Here is a 17460-nt window from a genome sequence, read left to right on the forward strand (position 1 = left end):
TCCGGAGCTGTTCTGATTCAAATGCGCATGTTGCGGTTTGGTCGAGAACCGAGCTTATGGTCGAGATCCGAAACGAACAGATCTCAAATCTTTTGGTCGAAAGCCGAGTTGGTCGAGAATCGAGGTTCCACTGTAATAAGTTGTACTAAATGTACTGGTTTGTACTAAATTCTGAATGAATAAATCAACACTAAGCATGTGATCACATTCCAGTTGGAGTCAAATCTCTATAATTATAGAATCACTTCAACACAAAAATTTAACAGTACTCAGCTTTCAACCTAATAAATTACCAGCCCACAGCGTTTGAAGCTTCCAGATACTTTAAAGTTCACAAGCAAATATTAGGAGAATAAGTGAAAATTTCAATTAAAACAAAAAATTGCTAAACTTTAAGTTTTGATTTAACCTAATCCAGGTTAGAGTGACTTACAGTAGATATCTCTATCCGCAATCCTTACATCCGAGGCTATGCAATGCCTTTTCATTATTGCGGCAATTCAGTCAAGTAATAACAAAAGGTCTTTTGTTGATTGTCATTTTATCACTGTTGTATCTAATATGGTTTTTTTGGGGTGATATGAATAAACACTACATGTATATTCTCATGAGAAAATTGCGTTGAGCGTACTATCCCTTTGAATGTATGAAATGAAGCAGATCTCAGGACGAATTGACTTCATCTTTTAAGGTTTGACTACTCGGCTCTAAATAAAAAACCAAAATAATTTCAGCTCTTTCGTTCTCCCAACTCTATTTAGGTTCAGCTAACCGACAATGCATCCTGTTCTACACAACAGTAGTGCAAAGCTTTAAGCTTGGGATACGCCAGAAAACAGCTCATGATATGCAACAGTGCACTGATATTCTTGGTAATAAATTTTATTAAAGATTTATAATTGATGGTTTGCAAATGCTACATAATAAACATTATCACTGCGTGACCACATGATAATCATAGTATGATATAATGATATGGGGCATGGGACTCCTAAAGGTCCATGTAGAAGCATTCTAAAGATCAGCTATGTTAAAACAAAACCATCCAAACTCTACCACATCCTCCACACATTCCTTCTTATGAAGGAATGTGTGGAGTCTGTAAACTACACATTATTTCAAGTCAAAGCCTAGCGCTAGTAAAAGCAAGCTACTTATTAGAGATGTCAACAGCACGTATAAAACCACAGACTAACATACAGCAGGTAGTGGCAGACAGTCACCAGTGTAATAAACATTAATGATAAATTAATACAAATGTTTGCCACGAATACAGCGGTATAAAAGGTGTGGAATATGAAATCATTTGAGGTGCTATGAATGCATATAAACAAGTGTGGAGTACAAACATGCTTGCTGCAATGATTGAGCGAACTTTCAGACATACGGAACATGGTGAATAAGCAGGCCACTTCAAGTTAAACAACATGATCTGTTGAGAAATATAACGTGGCAGTGTTTAATCTGGTATAGGCACTTCTTAGATTATTGACTGACTGCAACGTTTGATACGGCCATGGGAAGATCCTACAAGAGAGAGAGAGAGAGCATATGAAAATACATCTTTAAAACATCTCCACTACATGATCAGACACCATCCTTTATGTTCATGACTTGAGTTATCTTCCCCTACATGATCAGACCGCTGAACAGAACATACAACTAGTAGAGCGAAACTTCTGCTTGCGAAAAACACAACATACAAAATTTATAAGTTACAAAATGCCTTTCATAGACATATTGCTTTTTTTTACAAAAAATATGAATGACCGAAAGGGTTTTCATATTTTGACCTATTTTTTGGGTTTTGAAAAGCAAAACAAAAATAAAACACCGAAAGGCAAAGAAAAGAATATTTCAATTTCATTGCGTGTTCATTTTTGTACATTACCTTTTCTCTCAGCTGTATTCAACATAAATCTAACATGTTTTTGTTATAGGTTTTAACCATTGCATTTAGTGTTCAATTCCATTCTCACATCATAATAAACATGATGTACAGAGCCTCATTATCACCTGAATATCCTCCTCAGCGATGTTTTCAAGATACTGAAAGCTGTTGTTACTTTCCTCTGGCTGCTGTACGCTGCCAACTGCGGAGTTGCTGGCTCCAGTCGAGGTGTTTCGCAGAAAAATGACTGCATCCAGGAGGTACTCACACTCCGCCGTGTCAACACTGAGCAGTCTCTCTTCACTTCTCACCTCCTCATCTCCTCTTTCCTCCATGAGCCTCTCCCTAATACATGTAACAAAGCAAATGCACGAGCTTTAATAATTGTATGTCCCGGCATATCCTTGCGTTTAAACTTTCACACATATAAACCGACCAAAAAAATGTTGCCCTGATATCAGAGAATTTACAAGAACTCGCATATAAGCCGACCCTATAGATCATAGCACACCGTACGTACCTATCAAAGCATAAGGCTGTAGAGCCTGCGTAGCTGCTCAGAAAATGGATGGGAAACAGTAGATGGATGTGAGAGGTCTAACTATGAGCAGTATATTAAGCCATCAAACAGCGTCACTCTCGCTGTAGATAACTAGAGGACGTCGCAAACTGATGCCACTAACTAATAGGTAATGCATTTTGAACCCAATATCATATTGAAGTTCCAAGCTAACAAGCGAACCAAACTCAGTGAAAAAAGCAGAAATCAAATAGAGTACCGTATATCCTTGCGTTTAAAGGTTGACTTGCAACCAAGTTCACATTACAGTTATTACATACCAAATAACTGTAATGTGAATTTTGTTACAAGTCAACCTTTAAGCTTTCACGCATATAAACCGGCCCAAAAAAATGTTGCCCTGATATCAGAGAATTTATAAGAACTCGCTTATAAGCCGACCCTATAAATTGTAGCACGCCATGCGTACCTATTAAAGCTAAGGGTTGCGGAAATGGAACATCTTTTGTAGGCTTAGTACCAAAAGTTTATGATTGGTGAGCCTATATATAAATCACAAAGTCCACTGTTCAGTGTGTCCAGCAATAGCTGAACACACCGAATATTTAGGAATGAAATATTCGCTTCCACTGTATTTGATCTCGGAGTCTCTCGCTCACCAGACAATAATCTTACTAATTAAGCTACGCAAAATAGAACAAATTCATTAGGCGATATGAGTCGTTATGTCGCTTAAAATACACATAGCACTCTGCGTTACGCAACATCACTAAAGTTTGCTCTCACGGCTCTTATTAGTAAGTTTAGTAATACGGATACTAGCTTACTCAAATTAGTCATTGGTAATGTGCCAGGCTAATGGCGAGCAACAATATTACTTGTCAGTGTTTATAAGCTGTTTTTAATACCTGTGCAACAACGACAGTTCGGCTAGTAGTTGTATAATTATCCTACAGCGTCTCTACCTAATCGAAAAAATACAATCATCTGTTTGTGTTGAGCCGATAGAAAGCATGTTTGCATCTCCCACTGATCCTAGTTTTACTTTGCAAAAACACTTTCTATGAGTATTTTTTCTTTGTGACGATCAGATACATAAGTTTTACAAATTGTAGATCATGACGTCTGATTATTATCTATTGAGTAATAGTACTAGTGACAGTGAGTACTTATATTTAGTAGTAATAATGATGCCATAAGCTATAGTAATAGTGGTGACTCGTCTGACTGGGAACATGCTTAACTTGTCAATCATGTTAGTACCAAGAAGACAAAGTGTCCAAACTTATTTGACAACACACTTCTAGCCTTTTTATGGCATCAGAGGATGTAAAATTTTAAGCTAATTAATTTGGTCAAAAGTTTATGGCAACTTATATGCGCCAATTTGAAATATTTGGTTTTACCGAATATTTAAATGTCTCCATAAAAAATTATTTTTAGCGAAAGAGTTAATGAAAGTGGTAAACATTATTATCCTTTACCTTTATTAATAACGGTAAGAAACGGTTCAGAATCCTTGAAATTTGAGTTGTAGTCGTTGAAATTAAGTTAGCACGATACCATTCTGTTAGCTTACAGTCAAAGTTACGCGCGTATAAGCCGGACCCTTTAGTTTGGTGACTTTTCGTGTTCTACAATCGGCTTAGATGCAGGGATATACGGTATATTCGTATAAGCTGTCAAATCATTTTTGATGTGTTCACCATCACTAGCCATTCATGTATAGCCTTTCTATTGCAGCCAACTGGACGGATCCTGTCATGTATACATTCTCAGTTGCATAATATATGATGCATAATATTGCAGTTGGCTGCGATATTTGACAGCTTATATGAATACAGTACATTCATCTAGCTGTCGAAGCCTATACGAAGCTGTCATATAAGCTAGCCATTAATGTATAGCCAATCTATTGCAGCCAACTGTACACTCCTGGCATGTATACACGATTGGATCCATGATGCAGCAACTGATGATGGCCTTAAACAACCTGGTTCAATTAATCAGTCTATCTGCATTTGGAGGTTGTCTATTGTCATTCCAGATAGATATTCAGTGAATTTCTACATGGAATTTCCAGATCAGAGAAAGTTTGCCACCTTTAAAATTGACAACTTTACCAATATTCACATAAGTATCTTCCTATACGCTATACTTCCATATACTATATAATATAATTCACTAATATCCAGATAATTAACTAAGAGGATGGATCATGGATAATTATAAAAGGAACTAAACGAAGCTGATGTCTAAGGAGATTTAATAAGAATCTAGGAGACTTTCCACTATAAATTCAATATGGGTTTTACTAAAAATCAGAGCTTGTGGAATAATCGTTAACTTGACAAATGTTTATTGCGGTAATATCTGATTTAAGACTTTTTGTGATTTCTATTGCATAAAATTATAACATTTTCAGGTAAAAGCTGATTATACACAGACACCTATAACTTTGATCTGAGTTTGAATTGAGGCAGCTCAGCTAACTATACACTAATTGTCTACCGACACATTAATGACTACTCAAGTATATAAAACTTGCTCCTTTGGATGAACTGAAAAATAACCTGACTTGAAATATTTACTAGCTAGTAACGCTCGGCAGTGTTTGTAGCAGTACAACTTCTAGTAAGTGAAGACAACTACTCATCACGATACTGACCTTTCCTGGTAAAACTTGTCATAGTATGGCACAAGGCTTGAGTACAGCTCTTTGAATCGAGGATGAGTAAATTCTGGGTGAGGGTTATTTGGGTCAGCATTTCCTGTGCCATTACCATTCGTGAGTGACTTGTGCAGTTCAAGCATGGCAGTAAGTAAGTGAATCACCGCCTCACGGGACTTCTTGCAGCTGAACAGGAAGCTTGCAAAGTTCCTGTAAATATCAGAGTTAGAAAAACAGATAAAAGGTATCAGCAACTAAAATATTGATAAATGAATTGTAATACAGTAGACGCTCCTGCAATACAAATCACCTGTCTTAGGAACGTTTGCGTCATAGGAATTGTAATACAGTAGACGCTCCTGCAATACAAATCACCTGTCTTAAGAACGTTTGCGTCATAGGAATTGTAATACAGTAGACGCTCCTGCAATACAAATCACCTGTCTTAGGAACGTTTGCGTCATAGGAATTGTAATACAGTAGACGCTCCTGCAATACAAATCCCCTGTCTTGGGAACGTTTGCGTCATAGGAATTGTAATACAGTAGACGCTCCTGCAATACAAATCGGCTGTCTTGGGAACGTTTGGGTCATAGGAATTTTCGGTATAAGAATGGTAAACTACATTCAAATTGCTTAATCCTCCCAAGATCGTCTCAAACTCTCCCATTTGTCACTTTAAAACCAAAAACTAAACTTAACTTTTTAATTTAAATGCACAACAACCGCGTTATTATTAATTTGTATCGACAACTTTTATATTTTTAATCAGTTTCACTCTGTTAGGGTTCATGGAAAGCCATGTCTGCCTTTCTGAAGCCATGATTAGAGGTTAGGATAAAACATAGTTTTCAATGAGACTCCAACTCGTGACAATCAGTTTGGTAGACTGATACTCTGAGACTACTTTTGGTATTTCTGTATAATTGTACAGCTACTTATTATCTGGACTTTGTCTGCACTCCTGATGATTTCTCATGACACACTAGTATATAATACTAGAAATTCCACTGTCATACAGCCCACGACCAAAGTGATATTGGAAAAAAGAAAGGGTACTGATGGTTGAGAAATGCAATATTAGCAGTCAAATAGGATAACTGCAATGGTAGCTGTAATGTACTGGGCGTGGGTGTTATTATATACATGTACAACAAATAGCAATAATGAAAGGAAAAATTTATATGTTTATATCTCTCCTCCTGCAAAAAGAGAAATGCAATATTGGCCAATATTAGAAGTAAAATGCACTGATATTATTAAAATAACCAATATTATTTATATAGTAATAATATAAAATCAATGCACAATTTTTTTTACATTTCAAAACGACATAGCTAACAATATCACGAAGTTGTGATATTTATATAGATTTTTAGAAAATCTGTACTACGTAGTCATTGTTCTGTAGTCATCCAAACTTATAATTAATTATTGTAATAATCTCATAAGAAACGTTACAAAAATATCATCGTCATTTGCTTTACTGACACTGCGTTGGACATCAGTTAGAATGCGAAAGTATTCAAATGTGTCGGCAAATGAAAATGAAAAAATTGAAATCAGCAAAAATGAAACGATTTCTGTACTCCTATGTTAATTGCCGAAACCTTCGGCAATTCGACAATGCTATAGACTGGTGAAAAGTGCACGTTATTTTTTCGTGAAATGCGCAAGACTTTATCGTTCTATTATCTGTTGCTCGGCGTTTCAATTTCCGGTCTTAACTTTTATTAAACCAAGCTTTTCAAGCGTTTTGTGGCGATTTTCGTCCAAATTAATCTGTCTATTTGTGTATAATCCGATCAGATGGGTTAGTTTTAGGAATTTGTGGTAACCCTTCAAAGGCTTGGTAACACATTTAAATAGGTTTAAATGTGTTTTGTATCGTTATTTTACTTTAACGACTTTACAAAACGATGCTTAAATTTGTTGATGAAATTTCTTGACGAGGGTTTGTCTCATTGTTGATGAATAATTTTCGTAAGATGTGTGCACATGCATTTATCATAAAAACTCCCATACTTCGCTCCGCTCGTTTGGTCGTGGGATAAATTCCAAATAAAAGAAATTATTCAAATCGAATTTGAAAACTTGTGCTGACTTGAGGCATTATGTCATATGGAATTTTTTACTTTAAATGAAGCAAAAACTTCACATAAATTCTTTATATTAAGTGTAATTTACGCTACAGTACTTGGAGGTGTACATTACAGGAGTGTCTACTGTATATACCAAGAGTAGTTTTTATTGTGAGAACAGTTAGTGGGAGACATGGTAAATGGCCTAAATAGGACAGACAGACACAAATAAATTATTTCTAGGTCTATTGAAACAGCTTCATTTGTTCAAACAGCTTCATATAACATCAATTACATAATAATATAATATTCTTATATAGTATAATATAACATCAATTATATAATATTCTTATATAGTATAATATAACATCAATTATATAATAATATAATATTCTTATATAGTATAATATAACATCAATTATATAATAATATAATATTCTTATACAGTATAATATAACATCAACTATATAATATTCTTATATACATGTAGTATAATATAACATCAATTACATAATACTAGAATATTCTTATATAGTATAATATAACATCAATTATATAATAATATAATATTCTTATATAGTATAATATAACATCAACTATATAATAATATAATATTCTTATATAGTATAATATAACATCAATTACATAATACTATAATATTCTTATATAGTATAATATAACATCGATTATATAATAATATAATATTCTTATATAGTATAATATAACATCAACTATATAATAATATAATATTCTTATATAGTATAATATAACATCAATTATATAATAATATAATATTCTTATATAGTATAATATAACATCAATTATATAATAATATAATATTCTTATATAGTATAATATAACATCAATTATATAATAATATAATATTCTTATACAGTATAATATAACATCAACTATATAATATTCTTATATACATGTAGTATAATATAACATCAATTACATAATACTAGAATATTCTTATATAGTATAATATAACATCAATTATATAATAATATAATATTCTTATATAGTATAATATAACATCAACTATATAATAATATAATATTCTTATATAGTATAATATAACATCAATTACATAATACTATAATATTCTTATATAGTATAATATAACATCGATTATATAATAATATAATATTCTTATATAGTATAATATAACATCAACTATATAATAATATAATATTCTTATATAGTATAATATAACATCAATTATATAATAATATAATATTCTTATATAGTATAATATAACATCAATTATATAATAATATAATATTCTTATATAGTATAATATAACATCAATTATATAATAATATAACATTATTATGTAGTATAATATAACATCAACTATATAATAATATAATATTCTTATATAGTATAATATAACATCAACTATATAATAATATAATATTCTTATATAGTATAATATAACATCAATTATATAATAATATAATATTCTTATATAGCATAACATAACATCAATTATATAATAATATATTATTCTTATATAGTATAATATAACGTCAATTATATAATAATATAATATTCTTATACAGTATAATATAACATCAATTATATAATAATATTCTTATTCAGTATAATATAACATCAACTATATAATATTCTTATATAGTATAATATAACATCAATTATATAATAACATAATATTCTTATATAGTATAATATAACATCAATTATATAATAATATAATATTCTTATATAGCATAACATAACATCAATTATATAATAATATATTATTCTTATATAGTATAATATAACATCAACTATATAATAATATAATATTCTTATATAGTATAATATAACATCAACTATATAAGAATATAATATTCTTATATAGTATAATATAACATCAATTATATAATAATATAATATTCTTATATAGTATAATACAACATCAATTATATAATAATATAAAAAACCCATGATACCTGATTAAGTTATTATCTAAATTTATACAGACGGAAACAACCCCTGCTGGGTTATCAAAGATACAAATAGCAAGTGTGTGAAGGAGGGCACAACTACTAACTTGTATGAAAAACAAAGGGCGCTGTGTTTGTAGACTTGCTCTTCAGCAAGGCCTAGTACTTCTCGGAACATTTCTCGTCCTCTATCGTACAATATCTCATTATCAGAGAATTCGTAAAGTCGACCTGAAGAAGATTCTGGAATCTATTAGTGTCTTCTAGTTGAGCCAAACAGGACCAACGAAGAGCATCATACAATCTTTGAACCTTGTCAATCTCCCCACATAAAAATCTCAGAGGAACAAAAATTAGTCTACGGTCACAAAAATTCTAACATTCAGGAAAGCTCCTTTTCTCAATTGCTCCAGCTGAATGTGTTAGAAAGTCAAACTGACTCTTGTCATGATTATGATTTCAGACACACGTGGTATTGGAAAATTGTTCAGATCTTGTTAGCTATAAAAATAGAGTAACCCTCCAAAAATTGAACAGAAAAAAATGAGAAAGTTGACCAATTCTTTAGCAAGTTTTTGATCAGCAATTAATAAATAATGGTCCTGATTAACCAGGTAAATTGAGTGTTCAGCAATATCTACACAATTATAAGCTAATATGCATCCAGACTTTAGTTCAAAAAACAAGTATTCAAGTCTCAGATACTTAGGTGTGACACGATTGCTATAGGCAGTAATTGGATACCAGCCCCATTGTCATACCTAATGTGATGTTAATAACATAGGTCAGATGTTATCTCTAGCTTGGTGACTACATTTAAACTACGTAAGATAAGAACAGAATAAACCTGAGAATAGAGAGACGAACATTGTACCTCAGATTGGGTAAAACATCAGACATAATGCTGGATGGTTCACCTGAGAATAGGTACAGAAAACAAGACAGCTTGTATGCTTCAAGTAGTTACATCAACAGGCAAGATGAGAAGTTAGGGTGACATACAGTAGATTTACATGTGTACTTACCTAGACTGTTGATTGCAGACTGCATGCATAGAAGAGTGTGGTACGTGTCATTCTTTATGTTTGATCTAAGGAGTCCCGCCTCATAAGCCATGCGCTTTTTACGTTTAAGACCCACTTTGGAGAGAACTATATATACAATCAACAAATAGGGTTTGGGATGATACAAGCATTCTAATACAAATCATTACTTGAAAACTTTTATAATTACAGCTAGTAATTAGACCGACTACATTATCTACTGTGTTTTACCGACTATGTCACGTTTTTTGACAGTTTGGCAAGGTGTGGGCATTACACTCCGCAGCGACTTGTGTGAAAATATTGACCAATTATAAACAGTATACTATTTCCCATGTTATTCTTTGCACTAAACTGCTCCAGGACTATGCTTACATTTTTAATATCGACTGTATCATCTGAAAGTGACTGAGAGGGCCTTAACGAGAATGGCACCAGAAAGAAAATAGTATTCTACAGATTACAAGATGCGAAATTAGTAAAATATGCTGTTGAAAATAGTGCTCGAGCAGCGGATAGAAAAGTTGGAGTTGACAAGAAACTTGTAAGGAACTGGCGGAAGGCATTGACACTAGTAGGGCATTAAAAGGCTAGAAACTAGGTGGTTGACTCTTATATTTCTGGTATCTACTCTATTGCAGTTGAAAAGTTGTCGCAAATGAAGATTTTTGGGATTTTAGCTAAGGCATCTTTTGTGACACAGATAGCTTTGGTAAATGTATTAGCATGTTATATATGCTTCAGTTATCAGAATGATTCTTAACACATTATGATAACATGCCAATCACATTTTCAGTTGTGTCTAGTAGTGTAAGCATACCGTTCAGCTTATTGTTGCCCATTTTCAAATTGTTCGATATTTAAATTTTAAATGGTGGTCTTTCTTGGTGTTTAATTTTACCAAATCAGTTCTCCAGAGTGCCATGGCGATGTATGTACATAGGCCTACTAGCCAAATGCCAGGGATTGCATGGGTAGTAAAGTGATTACCCAATGAATTTGAGGGGGTTCTACTACACAAAGTTGTCATCAGAATAGTCACTTTTAAAATCACTGTCGTCACTTTGAAAATCACTGTCGTCACTTTTAAAATCACTGTCACCTTTTCAAGTTGGTAACCAAAACAACCTCTTTCTTCACATTCGTTATTTTAATACAAATATCCATTCTGGAGGCACTGGGTTGCGTTAAAAACCTGAAACTTGCTCAGTTTGAACTTCTGCTAACCAAAAGCATGGCTCAACCAGCGACCTTCACAAACTTATTAGTGATGTTTGGGAGCGTTGCTGATTACTCCGCGAAGATTGACAGCCGTCTTAGGTTTTTAGGGCTACATTTCTTGTACTGAAAAAATACCGAGATTGTCTTTAATAATTACTGTCAGTCACAGACTTGGAAACGGATTTGCTGTCAATGTCGTGGCATTACATTGCTGTTTACTTTAATTATTTGGCAGTCTATAAATGCTGGGCCAGATGCTTCAAACCAAAACTAGTGAAGTTTCGGTTGAACGTGTTGATTTTTGGACAAATAATAAGTTAGTAAAGGTACGGCTACACGTAACAAATTTTTCGTTGGTTCTAACCGAAATCACGAAATGATTGAAACACAGAATTATTCTGCGCTGCTAGAATCGTGCTAGCGAGCATGATTCCAGCAGCCTTTGCAATTAGTATAGTCCAAGAGACGTATAATGACACACAATAAAAGTATAAGTGCAATTCAACATAGTACACACGATGCAACTGCTTAGATTGCGTTATTGTATGTATTCATTGTTTGGACGCTATAGCTACAAATTGTTTATTTTTTAATTATATTTCCTTTTTAGCAGCAAAAGTTTTGTGGTAGAAAATGTTGCCATCTTTAGCGCAATCAAGTCGGTTGCATCGTATTTACTATAGTGAATTTTCTTAATATTTTCTTGCGTGTCGCATTATGTTTTCGGACTACATATATCTTAAATTTTGCTAGAGTCGTGCACGCTAACCAACAATAGCGCAACTTAAACTGTTACATCGTGTGTTCTATGTTAAATTGCTCTCGTACTTTTATTGTGTGTCGCGATACATGTCTTGGACTATACTAATTGCTAAAGCTGCTAGAATCGTGCTCGCTAATAATTTGTTTAATCTGTTAAAAGCGTTTCGTCGACGAACTCGGTGGGCATGCACAGCTCAAATAATTCTGTGAATTTCGACCGATTAATTCTGCGTTTTTCGTGATTTCGGCCAGAACTCAGAACCAAGGAAAAATTTATTACGTGTAGCCGTACCTTTAGTAATCCTACTTAGACAATCATCGTCACCTCGTCACCTACATTGATAAATGGTCGTCTCATCTGTCACTTTTAAAATATCCCTGTCGTCGGGTCGTCAGAATCGTCAGAATCGTCACAAAACATGGGAGGACCCCCATTTGAGTAAGATACCTTGCAAGCTAGTAGTATACTAGCTAATACTAGTATACGCTTTACTAAAACGATAGCGGTGTTTCAAGCAAGTTCAATAAACGTTATGTTAAATGTAACGATTAACTGTGCTAGTTAACAACCCCAGCTCTTGAAGTTTAAATATTTTAACCGACATTATTAATGTAATCACGATTATTTACCCTTCCGTCAGTTGAATGATTGCAGTGTAGTGGTTTAGATCACTGGTCTTTAGACCTGGAGGTGCTGAGATCAAACCCTCTGCGAAGCTAATTTCCAATACTAGATTTTACTCGCTATAACTGGACACAGGTTTGAGCAACAAAAGACAAACGCGGAGATTTATAGATATCTATGTATATATATAGATATATATATATATATATACAATGTACACATCAATAAATCCTGGAGCGTTTTTTGCTTGTGATTGTGTGTATATATAAACTATATATGTATATATATAAACTATACACCATATATATATATATATTTTTCTCAAAGTATGTCTGTCCCTCCAGCTATAGATATTATTAGAATAGCTATAGCTGGGCAACAATGCTGACGCAATGTCATTGCCTACCGGCATTAGAAGCTTACTAACTAGCTTAGTGAAATTTCCATTGGCAATGTGCCAGGCTACTTGGCAATGGCCTACCACTGGCTGGACAGTTGCCTGCCAGCAAGTGGTAGGCAAATCTCATCACTTCTCATTGTTTACATAAGCTGATTTTTAATACCCGGGCAACGCCGGGAGGCACAGCTAGTACATGTATATATACATATTTACTATATAAATAATATATTCTTACTCTCCAATCTGCCTCGAATATCATTAACGTCACGCTCATTGTCTGCAGCTTTGAGCCTCATAATGAGCATTTGACGTTCGGTGATGAGGGAAGGCAGGAGGTAGACCTCAGTCTGGTGGAATATCATCGAGTAGATCTCTATGGCTGTCTCTGCCAGCACCAAATACTCCTTGACATCAACTTGACCTGTAACATAAAGCGATATACACTCAAACATGGATAACTCGCCCACGGATAGCTCGAACACATGGTTAATTCGAACGGTTTCTTTGGTCCGTTCCCACGTAATGATAAATTGCTATAAATAACTCGAACTCAACACTGTTAACTCGAACTGTTTTTTGCCCAACGGCTACCGAAACGGTTGTTATCGCTTTAGAAAATCACTTTATTCCAAGCCATAGAGGTAAACCTCAACTTTTCGTAATTCATAAGCGTCGTTATTACTACCATCGGCAAAATATTTTTGTCAACGACTTTTATAAAAGTTTGGTGAAATCTGATTTATACCAAACATCCGCTTAGCGTTCGCCCTTCGGAAGCAAGGAAAGCGGTATTCGTTAAGAGCAACACTCCGAGGCTCTATCACTCATGCTTTTTGAATGGATACTTATTGAACGTACATGTGTATTCTGTGTTTAGGTCAAACGATGAATAATTTTCCGACGTTGATTCCGTGCTGAATCAACGTCGGAATGTTGAATGTTTAAAACGTCTTAAAAATTGTTGTAATTAAACGTATACGTTGTCTTAGCTAAAAAAAACTATTCATCGTTTGACCTAAACACAGAATACGTGTGTACATTCAATAAGTATCCATTCAAAAAGCGTGAGTGATATACAATGTACCGTAAAACCTCGTAAAACTTCTAATTGAACTGCATCGGAGTGTTGCTCTTAACAAATCCCAGGTAAAGTGAGGTAATCTTTGCATAAACTTCAAGAAAAATCGGCAAAATTGATCGTGGGTAAAACGCTCAAAAGAAAAAGATGTCTTTTCTTTTGAGCATTTCAGCAACGATCAAGCTTTGCCAATGTCAATCTAAAAAACGTCCTGGCAATAACATCACCTCAAACAACGAACCAATCTCAAGTGATAGAAAAATCTCTATACTTTTTGATAAAAATGTTTTAAACTTTACATTAGAAGCATTTAATTTGAAACAAGCCATTTGTGCTTTTGATTTATATTATAGTTTGTATATGTACATGTATCTACTAATAAATAAGTAAATACATGGACTTGTGACAGTGCTCTGATAACTTGAACGCTCTGATAATTCGAACACTTTCGCTCGGTCCCGTGAAGTTCGAGTTATCCAAGTTTGACTGTACAAAAAACTGCATTGCTACTTACTGCTGACTAATAGCAACACCAAATGAGGGATGGAGAGGACCGCATCCACCAGTTTAGTTTAAGAAACTAAGCCTACTCGAGAGCATCGCAACATGAAAGATTCTTTACCTGGCTTGCAGCCTTCTACACATCATGTCTTAACGTTGTGCCAGCAGCAAAGCCTACACTACATCTATCTATGTAAATCTCAAAGTCTGTCGTTCGGTCTTACCAGCTATAGCAATTAACATCTAAGATGAAAGATCCGCATCATGCTGGATTTGATCTCGGAACCCCTCGTTCACCAAACGATAAACTAACTACTTAAGCTAAGCGAGATGCAACATAAGATAGTCATTAGGCAATGTGAGTCTAATTTTGATAATCTCAGTTAAAATATGAATAGCACTCTCTGTTACGCAATGTCACCCAAGTTTGCTCTCACGGCTCTTATTAGTAAGTTTAGCAATACGCATAGTAGCTTACTCAAATTAGTCATTAACAATGTGCAATAGAGATGCCCCGATTCTAATTTCACCAGCCGATTCAGATACCGATTCAATATACCGATTCTTATTGAAAAATAATCCGATTAAGATACGATTCAGATCTTTTGCGTTGCATTGGTAATTGTTAATTTTATTATGCAAATATAATGCAAAGAAAATATAAATATTGATGTATTTATTTGTTTGTATTTATGGAAAAAAGATATACATGTATATATTCACATACTGCCATACCGTGTATCTAGTAACAAAACAGTCCATGTTTCTTGAAATCTGTTATTAATAATGGTAATTACTGTTAGTGGTACAGCTTTATCTGTGATAATTAAGTCTTCTACTGCTGAACGAACTGCTGATGCTGCACCTGTACAACTTTAGAGCAAATAAATGTTTCTTTTAATTACCGTTAGTGATTCAATTATCTCAGTGAGACGTCTTTATCTTCTATCACTATTGATGTAGCCAGTCGTACTGAAAAAAGACTCACTTGCCACAGATGATGGAGGGCAGGCTAAATACCGATAAGTCACTGAGGTTATTTTATGCAATACAAACGATACATCATATCGCAGGATTAAGAGAGAGATAACTTTATGCATCGACTGCCCAAGTTAATTTCGTAATGCTAGTAAATAGAAACACATCACCGCATTCTTGTTTCTCATCACTGTTCTCTTGTTCGTGATTGGCTGCAATAAATCATATCGCGGTAATTGGGAAATACCGCACTTTGTGACTATGCCCTGACTAAAGCCAAAGGATTCCTCAGCTGTGTAGATGTTTATTAGGCTATAGACGTGAAATAGATTGTGTGACAAGCCCGGAATTCATTAAGTAAAAGTAAGGAACTTGCAGCTGATGACTTTTTTTATTAGTGTAGCAGGCTAAAATACGGTTTTCTGCTGAATAAATCATCTGTAAAAAGTATCTGAAGTTTCCGATTTTTTAAGAAAAGATCGGCCGATACCGATTCAGATACTTAACAATCATACCGATTCCGATATTAAAATCAGGGCAACTCTAATGTGCAATGCTAATAGCAAGTGGCAGGCAACTACATCACCTGCCACTGCTTATAAGCTGTTTTAACACCCATGCAACGCCAAGCATTCAGCTAGTATTTTAGAGAAATTGTTATACAAGAGACAACTTACAATCAATTGATACGTTTGAGCTGCAATAGAGCAGTTAGGCAACCAACACAAACCAGGGTTGGCATTTTTCCCGGGAAAAAACTGTTTTCCCAGGGCAGCTGGAAAAACTGGTAAAAACCGGGAAAAACTGGCAAAAACCGGAAACAACTGGGAAATATTATAACGCCAGAATTTTTTATCCAAATATTTTGCTAAAAAATGAAACTCAATAAAAATGAAAAATTTGACTAAACAATTAGTTGTGTGACTCCATATTTATATCAATCAATATCAATCAATAGCAATGGAAATAAAATAGTGTTTAAAAGTCAAAAATTTAGAAAAAATCAACACCCAAGATACAGGCCAATAACGAGTTAAATAACGATGAGCCTTTTACAGTCCAATAAGAGAACTGTTTTGACATGTATTGTTTAGCACTTTTTCCTTAGGACAAACCAAGCTGTGCAACAGGCTTGGAGGGGAGAAAGCATCCTAACTGGTAGCTTGATACCAAAACCTAAAAACAATTTCTTTAGGGTATGATTCGGCCGAATACGAGGATAAGCTTTTCTTGGAGAATCAATTCTCAATACTCTAATTCGTTTGTTCAGTTCACCGGTCTCGACTACTTGGCATTATCTTCACATGTTTTTGTTTTTCAATTATTTTCTAATTGTTGTATTATGCTTACTGTCATGTTTCACACATATCAATTTTGCTTTTCATTTAATATTACTATTTAATATATGTAAATAAACGAATATTATCTTGTGATCTGGTCTTTTCATTCAATATTTAATAAATAAACCATTTACAAAGGTTACGCGCTTTCTTAGTCTGTGTACTGTTAAAGAGTCATAAAGAAGCTTTAGCTTTTTTCGCTTTTTCCCACTTTTGGACAAAAATGAATTTTTCCCGGGGCAGTAAAAACCGGTATAAACCGGTGGTAATAACCGCCATGGGAAATACTATGCCAACCCTGACACAAAATACTGTAGTTGTGATTACATAGCTGACTATCCATACAACTAACAAACACATATTACTGCCAATGAAATATTACTGCAGTGTTTTG

General features: G+C 33.9%; 1 protein-coding gene across 1 annotated transcript in view; it reads right to left on the reverse strand.

Annotated features, from left to right (window-relative positions):
- Nucleotides 1–1212: 1212 nt before the first annotated feature.
- The window catches only part of LOC137401464 (uncharacterized), a 51021-nt gene continuing 34773 nt past the window's right edge, over nt 1213–17460 (reverse strand). Inside the window, exons 10-15 of the mRNA XM_068087817.1 lie at nt 13405–13590; nt 10144–10269; nt 9226–9349; nt 5080–5292; nt 2017–2236; nt 1213–1527 (exon numbers count right to left, since the gene is read on the reverse strand). Coding sequence (XP_067943918.1) covers nt 1486–1527; nt 2017–2236; nt 5080–5292; nt 9226–9349; nt 10144–10269; nt 13405–13590 — 911 coding nt within the window. The 3' untranslated portion in view covers nt 1213–1485. The remainder of the gene's footprint in view (nt 1528–2016; nt 2237–5079; nt 5293–9225; nt 9350–10143; nt 10270–13404; nt 13591–17460) is intronic.

The sequence above is a fragment of the Watersipora subatra genome, chromosome 8 (assembly GCF_963576615.1).
Source record: "Watersipora subatra chromosome 8, tzWatSuba1.1, whole genome shotgun sequence".
Taxonomy (NCBI): Eukaryota; Metazoa; Bryozoa; class Gymnolaemata; order Cheilostomatida; family Watersiporidae; genus Watersipora; species Watersipora subatra.